Below are 10,487 nucleotides of genomic sequence, written 5' to 3'. Positions count from 1 at the left end.
GTAAAAAAACATTGATAGACACGGATAGACTTCTATCAACCTCTATTAAAGAATGGATAAATAGTTTCTCTTATTTTTCTATTTTTGAAAATCTTCCGATTTAAATAATAGAAATAAATTTAAATTAAGTTTTAGAGTTTTTTCTTGGTTGTTACTATTGTCAAATACACTTCCATCTCTCTCATCCCTTATAATCCATTTTTGTTGCTTCATTTAGGTGGTTTAAAATGTATCTTTCCAAGAATATTTTCGTCATAGAGGAATTTGAGCTTCGTTTAAAATTGTGGTTGCAATCATAAAAAGTTATTATAGAAAAATCTTAACTGTCTATCTTGTTTGGTAAAATAAATTATTTATTAGTCTAGTAAAATCACTTTCTAATTTTAACTAAGGTGTAAAAGTTGATAGCTACTAGCTTTTAGATTTAGCTTCCTTAAAAACCTGGTAATTTCTTAACTATTAAACCAAATATATTATAATAATATCTTTTAATATTAATGTATTTTATTATATATATTTTTAAATATTAATTGATTCATTTTTTATAAGAATTATTTTTTAATCATTTGCCCAAAAAGATATTTGTTAAAAAAATTTATCAAATTATTTAGACTAAACAAAATTAGTTGGAATTTAAATCATAGACATTTTAAAATGAATTATAATTAATTATCTAGACAAAAATAATTAAATTAATAACTCTAGTTTGATTCATATAACTCAATTACATAAATTTAGCATTAATTTACCAAACATCATAGCTAGTTTTCTTCTTATTTAAATTAAAATTTACCATACTTTTTTACTTCCTTTCACAATTGATTCTTCTAAAAGCATAGCTACCAGCAATTATTTTAAAAGCTACAACAACCTCAAACGAAGTCTTAGATATGCCATCGACAAATGCATTTAAACATTTTTGCAACCAAAAAAAATGTTCTAAAGAGGTCAAGTTTCAATCAAAGCCCATCCAATGAAAGTTGGAAAATTTCATATAAATTAAAATTGGACCTTGTCCACTCATCATTTTCCCAAAGAATTATCCCTTCTATTTTTCTTCCCTACCAAATTCAATCAACCCCATCTTTTTACTTTGGACCCTTTACAACTTAGTGGCTAAAGAAAAATAAAGAAAGAAAGAAAGAACAACATACCCATTTTTTGGTGGCATATTTAAAGATTGAACACAAACAAAGACATCAATATCATTGCCATACTTTCCTTTTACAAACTTTGATCTGACAAAACTTAAATGACCCATCAAACTTTAAACCAAAAGCCCATTTATTTCAAAAGCAATAATTGTATAGATACATCTAATTCCATTATTGGACTTATTGAAATAATTGGCCATGGATCAACTCTTTTGGGCTCTTCCTTTCACTCTCTTGCAAAAACATAGTGATTGATTGACTTAGTAAAAAAAAACAAACCCCATTCTACAAACAAAAAGTGGGAAAACATAACTGTTTTACACTAAAAAGAAGAAGATAGTGATTTCTCCTTTGCCAAGAAAGTAAAAGCTTTGATTCAATGGAAGATGATGAAGAAGCAAAGTTATCCCATCATCCACAACATTATTCCTCTTCCTCTTCTTCAATGACACTTTTTTCAAGATTGGATCATTTGGATTTTGTTGTAAGTTTATTTTTCTCTCTCTTTTTCTTTTGGTTTATATATAATTGTTGTTGATTTGTTCTTGTGGGGTTGTTGTTAATTTTGCAATAGATGAAGGATTTGGAGAAAAAACAGAGATTGGGAAGATTTGGAGGAAGTAATTTAGAAGAAGGAATGGAAAAAAGATGCGTATCATTGGATGTTGCACTAAAAGATACTTACTTTAAAGGTTCATTGTTGGATCGTGTGGCAACTCTTGAGAATAGACTTTTTCAGGTTCAAATTAAATATTCTAATTCTTACTTTTTTTTTTTTTGTTTATGATATGTTCTTTCTCTTTCACCATCTTTTTCTCCTTACACCTTCAAAATTTGCATAAAAAATTAAGGTACAAGTTGGAAGTTTTGTATGTTTTTTAGAAAGGTTTTGTGAATTCATGTTCCTATTTAAGAAGATGTATCAAAACTACACTTAGTGAGAATAATATTTGAAGCATTGATAAGATGTCAAATGTAGAATTTCATATAGAAGTTCGAACTTTTGTGATATCATTTCCTTTGTACTGTATATTGTTGAGAATATGTTAAACATATTAAATTTAAGGCCCGGACTCAATAGCTTAAACTTTTGGTATAACTAAATTATTAAAAGAATATCCTAAATCATGACGTTTGTATAAAAAATACCTTCTTGATCTTTTAAAAAGTTATAATATTACCCTTTAACTTTCATAAAATATTTTAAAACTACTCTTGAAATAGAAATTTGTTAGAATATTGGATGAAAACTGAAACTTGAAAAGAGTGCAACAATGACCAAAAAGATTAAACTTATATAGTACAACGTTTCCTCTCGAGTGTATGCTATTGAGAATGTGTTGAAAAGATTAAACATAGAGTTCAAAGCCAACAAGTTAAACTTTGGGTATTGACTAAATTACAAAAGGAATATCCCTAAACCATAACATTTGGGGAAAAAAAAAATCTTTTAAAAGTTGTAATATTACTTTGAAATTTTCCTAAAAAGTTTCAAAACTACTCTTGGAGTACAAATTTGTAAGAATGTTGGATGAAAAACTAATATCTGAAATGAGTATAACAGTGACCTGAAATGATATAGTAGTGTTTGAGTCCTAACGTCCATTCCATTAAAGGATATGACTAAACATGGAAACGAGTGACCCAAAAACTAAAAACTAATTATAAAATAGTTTTCAATATGATCAAAGAAAGTAATGAATAGTTGTTTGGAATTTATGATTGAGGGGAAAAAAAATAAAGAAATAAACTATTTTGTTATTGTGTTTTACAATTTGATTGGCAGCTGTGTTTGGAGATGGATTCAGGAAACTCCTCAAATCCTTCATCATTAACTTCATCACAAACATCAGTTGAGATTTGTTCTTCTTCTTCTCCAAAACAATTTTGTAGAGGACAACCATCTTCTTCATACCCCACATTCCACTATCCCAACCATGGAAGAACTTCACAAATTTCTCAAATTCAGGTAAAAAAATAAATAGATACTTATGAGTACTATCAATAATTGCTAAGAGACAAAGATTTCCAAAGAAGGAAAAAAAGAAAAAAGAATTAACAAACCAACAAGCTCTTTCACTAGCAATATAATTATATTCTCTTGCCTCAACTTGGAGGGATAATCAATTAAGCATTATGCTTTTGCTTTTCTTTTTTCTGTGAACTTTTTGTGTCAAGTTGATGTCCTTTGAGTCATTCAATATTTTGGTGTTTTATTGGAAGCTCATCTTTCACCTAGATTGTAGTTCGTTTTTGTTCAAATAACACAAAATTATTTAAGTCTCACTGTGTTAGGTAAATATTTTTCTCTCCAATAAAACTGCTTTCATATCTAACATACTATTAGTGAATCACGTCAATCTAGGTATCAATTCTCTATTGCTTTACGTTTTATGTTCATCTTTTATTGTCGTTTTCTATTAGTGAACCACGTATGTGTTTGTTCGGTTTTTACCCTATTAGTGATGAATTTGGGGTTATCTTTTGGCATGTCTTTTCATATATTCTATTAGAATCTAAGCTTTACCTATAAGGTAATTAGCCATTTTCACATGATTCAATGTGTTCTTATATTTCTCTTCTCTTTTTTTTTTCCCCTTTTTTCATTTGATAGGAGAAGCCTCAAAGACAACAACAGAAAAAGATGCAAGAGAGTCTTTCAAAAGGCCAAGTAGTTGGTAAGACAAGGACTGAAAAAGATGAAGTAGGATCTTGCAAAAATGTGAAGAAAGGGATTCCTTCTCTTAAATGGCCACACTTGAGAATGTTTGGTTGCTAATGCTTCATTCCCTTCTTTCTTTATTTTTTTCTATTTCTCTCCATCAACTTAAGTTATTGGATTTAATGATAAGTGATCATATGTTTAAAGCTTGAAAATTTTTAATTATAGTGTGGAAAGATATTTTTCTATCAACTAAATCCAAATAGATGTATAAGAAATTTGAAAGGCAATAATAATGGTCATTTTCTTTAAAAAGTGAGATGTAGATTTGGGTAGTGGGTATGATATATATGTGATCTTTCTTAAAATGGAAAATAGTATAATGTGAAATTGTGATTATCAATGATGAAGGATAATTATGTCAATGATCAAATATATTTGAGTCTTAAATAACTAAAAAATAAAACCATAGACTAAATTTTTGGACAAATTGCAAAAATCACCTTAAAATACAACGGTAATTGAAATTATACTCTCAATATTTTTAATTGTAAAACTTGAGTCTTCGAATTTATATAAGTATTAAAATTAGACCATCAGACTTACATAATTGTAGATATTTTAACAATTGTATAAGTTTGAGGGTTTAATTTTTAGCATTTAGAAGTCCAATTTCTACAACTATTATAAGTTTGATAATTCAATTTTAAAGCTGAATTAGATAAATTTGAGGATTCAATTTTTACAACTGAAAATTTGATGGTGTAATTGCAACTACCACCATATTTTATAGGTGATTTTTGTAATTTATCCTTGTTTAAAATTGATTTTCAAGTTTACAATATTTGATTTTATTTATTAAAATATTTCTAAGAACATATAGATAAAATTAATGAAGATAAAAATAAAATAGTTATCAATCCAGTCTAGTTTGTAATTTATGTCTCATATTGATTTGGAGCCAATTTGGAGGCATTTGTTATTCTAAATTTTGGATCATCTTTATGCCTTTCACTCAAAGGAAAAGAAAAAAATTGACCAATGGTTGGAGCTCTTAATTACTGTCCCATACACTTAGAATATTGTAATTTAAAAAAAAAATCGTTTTTAGTATAAAATTAAATTATAATGCGGACAAAAATATGGAAGTTTCAATTTTACGAAAATATCGATAGAAATGTCAATAAATATTTCTAGAAAAATTTTAAAAATAAAATTTTAAAAATTATTTAAATTAATAAATAAATATTTTATACTTTTTTAACAAATTAAAATATTTATTATCTTTATTACATTCACATTAATAACATTATATTGCTTATATTTTATTTTTTATGATTACGAAAATATCGATTAACTACTCGTGTCGATATTGAATCCATGTAAAAGTAGAAATATCGATGAAAATATCGAGATGTTGACAGAAATTTAATATTATGTTTAGTTCCTAAGTTTGCAATAAAATGTGTGTTTGGTTTTAAGATTTCCTAAGTTTGCAATAAAAGGTGTATTTTTGTTTTAGGATTTTCTAAATTTGCAATAAAAGGTGTATTTGGTCCAAAATGTCAATTGACTCGAATTTTCAAAAAAAATGTCAAATGACCCTTTGCTGACGTCAAATCCGAGTGAAGTTATCAAAATGAAACTCTCGCACACGTGGAATGACCTCTCGCTCGGCCTCTCGCTCTCTCATACTCTCGCTCAATCGACTCTCTTGCTTCATCTTTCCTATCTCACATCACTCTCCTCCCTCACAGATCTGCTGATCAACTTGCTCTACCTAAAATAAGTCGTATTGGAGTTGTTCGTGTGATATAGCATCAGAGAAGGTATGGTCGTCTTCGATCTAGGAGGAGGAGGAGTAGATGTGATCCAGAGAAGAAAGAAAGTTAAAGAAAATTTTAAAAAAAAACAAAAACAAAAAAACAATTTGGAGAAGAAAGAAAAGAACAAAAATAAATAAAAGGAAAGGTAATAACGTATTTTTACTTATCTATGACATCAGCAAAATGTCTTTTGACATTTTTTTTTTTGAAAAAAAATTTAGATCATTTTACATTTTGGATCCAATTTATAGGTCATCAGTACAATTATTTCAAAACTCAATCACTAGAAAGTAATTTCTCTTTACTTTATTTCTTTTTTGGAGAAGTCCTTGTTTTAACTTTTGTATGTTTCAACCTTAATTTAAAGGATTATAGCATAGATACATACTTTCTTTTATTGTACATATTATAATTATTATTAAACATTTTATTGAAGATGAATTAATTATTAATGATTACCATGTTTGAATAAGCTTAAGCTAAGTACCCCATGTATATAATCTAATCATATTAAATTTTGAATTTTCTATGATTTCATACCATATTGTTAGACTAAATGATTATCAACCACTCTTCTCATTTCATTGGCTAACATGTTAAGCAAACAAATTATATTTTAAAGTTTTGTCTATCATTTATATTAAAAATTAGGATAAATATCAATTTATATCCCTAAATCTTAGGGGTTGTGTCAATTTAAACTCCAAGATAATAATTGTATCAATTTAAATCATGGATTTTCGTAATTATATCAATTTAAACTTTAAACTTTCATAATTGTATCAATTTAAACCCTCTAATGTTTTATTTGGATACACTTATGAAAGGGTTTAAATTGATACAATTATTAATTTTGGGTTTAAATCGATTCAACTTCTAAAATTTAAGGTTTAAATTGATACATGCTCTTAAGTTTAAGTTTAAGAGTTTACATATTTTCCCTAAAAGTTAAAGTATAAAAAATATCCCTATTTTCGTTATGTTTCTTGACTTAAAAAAAAAAAAAATCACTTTTATACTTTGAATTTTGTTCCAAAAAAATATTATTGAAATTTGAAATATTCTATTTTTTTATATAAAAATAAGAGATGAAAACTAAAGGTTGATATGTAAAAATTAGAGTGGGTTGTTTTTTATTTACTTCATCACACAAGAAATTGCTAAAATCATCTACATAATCAACTTTTATACATCAATTATCACATCAATATACATGAATGATATTATAAATAGCATCACATATATCTTTCAAATATTAAACACATTAGACGTCACATCAATTTTCATCTTATTTTATTGAAAACAAGAAAATCTTCACTAGAAGTCTAGAGCCTACCCAAAAGTTATTGAGTATTTGATATAATTTAACCTATATTAGAAATTTGTTTTTAGTTCACCACTTGCAAAGATTTAAAAATCGAATTATTGATTTATAGATATGATATTTGGTATCTTATCCATTAACCACTAAAAATAGCATTACTTCTTTATTGAAAATTTGAAATTATTATAGTTAGTAGATTTCATGATTGCCAGTGTTATAATTTCAATCTTATAACAACTAATAAAAAATGGGATATATTTTGAAGAATATTTCTTAGTACAAATATATTTAAAATTATTTGTGTTGAGGATTCTACATCGAAAGTATAGAGACCTCTCCATCTTTATAGAATACATGAGTCACTCCTTTCATGATTACTTGTTTTTGAGATAAAATTCGACTTATATTTCTCTAATATGGTATAAAACTCTCTATCTAAAAAATATTTGGAACTAATTAAGAATGTTGAACCCTGAAAATATTAATCCATTTGACTTTTTTTTTTTTTTTTTTGATCGATTGATTAAAATATTTTCTATTCTTGAGTGAGTGATCCTTTGCTGAAAATTCAAAATATTTTTTAAGGTAAAATGACACAGGACAAAAAGAAATAATACAATCGTGGCTCTTTAAAAGTCATCTATTGTTGGTTTTTGTTGAATCCTTGAGTATGTATTTCAGTTGGAGACCGTGAGCTACTTGAACAATTGTTGAACACATTACATGTTATACAAGGGGAGCTTGTGAACATAGATCATCTACGGATGGTAGGAATTACGGTGTAAAATCCAAGAATGAAGTTCTTTTAGTTTATATATAAGATAATTTATATTGTGTACTAATCCTTTAATAATTTAATCTTTGAGTATCACTTCGTGGAGTAAGTTGAAAAATCGAACCATGTTAAAATAATTCATGTGTTAATTTATGTTCTTACTTCTAATACACCTTTTATAACCATGCATATCTAGCTAGCTTTTATAATTTGTTCACACAATTACAATAATTAAATAGCTTCAAACAATTATAATAATTAAGGACTCGTTTGGATTGACTTAAGATTAAAATAAAAAAGTATTTTTTAGAAATTCATTTTTATTTAAACTCTTTTGATAAAAGTTGTTTAAAATACACCTTAAAAATTATTGTGGGTTATTGTCAAACACTCTAATATTTTCTGAAATGACTTATTTTTTTTTAAAATTAAATACTTTAAAATGTATTCTAAAAGCACTCGAAATAAATTGAAATTATTAAGCCCGTTCAATAAATAGGCGCGATCTTAAAAGAATAGAAAGAACTCCCAATCTTTACAAACACACTTTGTTTAAATTATCGATTCTCTAAAATATTATTATTATATCATCACAATTAATCATAGAACATTATTGAGTCAACTAAACAACTATTTTATTCATAAAATAAATAAGTAAATAAATAAAATAACATTTAAAAATGTTGAGAATCAAATGCATCAACTTGATAGATTATCTAACATTATGTTCCATTTATAATAAAAAAAAAATAGGGCTAATTAATTTAATTAAATGCTAGAGGGAGAGATAGAAAGAATATGAAAGAGATTTTATTTATTCATTTATTTATTTTGAGAAATATTTTATTTTTTAAGATATAAAAAATGAAGTGGGGAGCAGACAGGTGATGGGTGAGCTGACTTGAAGTTGTCAGTTGGATGCTTTCATGTTCACATTGAATTTAGAGACCTTATTTTAATAAACTCTTCTCCCTTTTTTTTCCTTCTTTGTATTATATTAAACTTTCAAATAATCTAATTTAATCTTTTATTTCTTTTAAAAAATATAGTGTAGTTTCTCAATTTGGTAAATGGTTATTTTTAGCTGTTCATTTTTATATCAATATTTTAACTAGAAATAACTAAATCTATTCTAAGATTTTGCCAATGGTAAAGATATATAAGAGCATTGATTTTACTTATAAGAATGCTAAAATGGTGTTAATGCAAAGATTAAAATATTTTCAATTTGGATAAAAATAAACTTTTAGCCCTTAAAATTGGGAGTTTTTATAATGTTTCAAATTCAATAATTTTAGTTCATGAGATTGGATTGGTTTAGAGTTGACAAAAAATTGGATAAATTAGATGAAAATGTTTAATAACGTGACAATTTTTTTTTTTACCAATTTTTATTAAATTCTTTAATTTTTTTTTTCGAAGATAGATTTTTTCAATTTTAATCATCAAGGATTTGTCTAACTCGACAACTAATTTATGAGATTTGTACTAAATCGAGTATAACTCAATTGGCATACGAGTTTGCTGAAAATCATAAGGTATGTGGTTTGAATCTCTCTACCCTAATTATACTAAAAAAAAAATTATGAAATTGGTCCATCTTCTTCCTCATCGAGTTTCTATTTTTCTCATTGAAAATTAGAATCAATAGTCAATTTTGATTGAGATACGATTTAAAATGTTTTTCTAAATTTAGGAAAGGTGTCCACTTTGAAATCTCATAAACCGTATTAATACCAACTTCAAATCATAAAGATCCAAAGTATATTTTGACCTTTTAACTTTTATAGAGTGAACTAGAATAAGCATGAAAGTTGATGAATTTGTTACCTTTCCATGTTTTTCAAAACTTTCTTTTGTACCTTTTTTTCACTTTCTTAAATGTTTTTCTCCCAAAATCTTCCTAACAGTGAAGTTCTTGTCCCTTGTCAATATTAGGTGAAATACAATTAGAGATAAAAAGATTAATTTTGGGGCTAGAAACCTATTTAAGAAATGGGACAATATAAGTTAAAACAAGGAAATTGGAATAGATGGCTGAAATTTGGGTGCAGTTTTGAAAATGATCGTTTTTTATTCACTAAGTACCACTCGTTTTTTTAGAGGAATTCACCACTTATTAGATTCTTCTATATTTATCTACGATCTAATTTCTATATTTTCTTTAAAAAAAAATTATATCTTTTTAATTTATTATCAATTTTTTGGTATCACTTTTTATCTTTTAGTTTTTTTTACAATTTGAACTAGTTGTATAAATAGAATTCAAGTCCAAATTAATAGAATATGTAGTACAAGGATAAAATAATTACATATATAGAACAAAAAATGGTAAAAGACCAAAAAACCTACGTCCAACCATCATTTTGCACGCTACTTCCTGGTTTTTTCAAATTGAAAGCTATCTATTAGTGGTAGCTTTTCGATTTGAGAAGTCTACTATCAATTGTTATCACTCATAGCTGCTATCCGAGAAGTGTGCTATTAGTTTGTTATCACTGATAGCTTATCAGTGGTAACTTTCAATTTAAGAAATGTGCTATCAGTTGCTATGATTAATAGTTACTATTAGTGATAATTTTCAGTTCGAGAAATGTACTATCAGTTGTTATCATTGACAGCTGTTATTAGCGATGCTACTATTAGTTAGAGGTTTCAATTTGAGAAATGGGATATCAGTTGTTATTACTGATGTGTTTTTATCAATGATAGCCAAATAGTGACTATTGCTAATATTTTTCTGTTA

The 10,487-nt window shown here is 26.3% G+C and overlaps 1 protein-coding gene across 1 annotated transcript; it reads left to right on the top strand.

Moving 5' to 3' along the window:
• The first annotated feature begins 1,319 nt into the window (after nt 1–1,319).
• MSP2 (microspore-specific promoter 2) lies at nt 1,320–4,131 on the top strand. Its single transcript, XM_039032597.2, has 4 exons — nt 1,320–1,638; nt 1,729–1,893; nt 2,941–3,123; nt 3,769–4,131. The coding sequence occupies exons 1-4, from the start codon at nt 1,534–1,536 to the stop codon at nt 3,931–3,933; spliced, it is 618 nt and encodes a 205-aa protein (XP_038888525.2). The 5' UTR covers nt 1,320–1,533; the 3' UTR covers nt 3,934–4,131.
• Nucleotides 4,132–10,487: the final 6,356 nt, after the last annotated feature.

The sequence above is a fragment of the Benincasa hispida genome, chromosome 5 (genome assembly GCF_027475165.1).
Source record: "Benincasa hispida cultivar pf3 chromosome 5, pf3_genome.v1.1, whole genome shotgun sequence".
NCBI lineage: Eukaryota > Viridiplantae > Streptophyta > Magnoliopsida > Cucurbitales > Cucurbitaceae > Benincasa > Benincasa hispida.
The sequence above is the reverse complement of the archived record's forward strand: the minus strand, read 5'-3'. Positions and strand labels throughout refer to the sequence as shown.

What these genes read in the sequence shown, in the direction of transcription:
- MSP2 (XM_039032597.2), top strand. Translation starts at nt 1,534, where the DNA reads ATGGAAGATGATGAAGAAGCAAAGTTATCCCATCATCCACAACATTAT. An exon ending in TTGAGAATAGACTTTTTCAG is followed by an intron (nt 1,894 to 2,940) that starts GTTCAAATTAAA and finishes TTTGATTGGCAG; the next exon opens with CTGTGTTTGGAGATGGATTC. An exon ending in CACAAATTTCTCAAATTCAG is followed by an intron (nt 3,124 to 3,768) that starts GTAAAAAAATAA and finishes TTCATTTGATAG; the next exon opens with GAGAAGCCTCAAAGACAACA.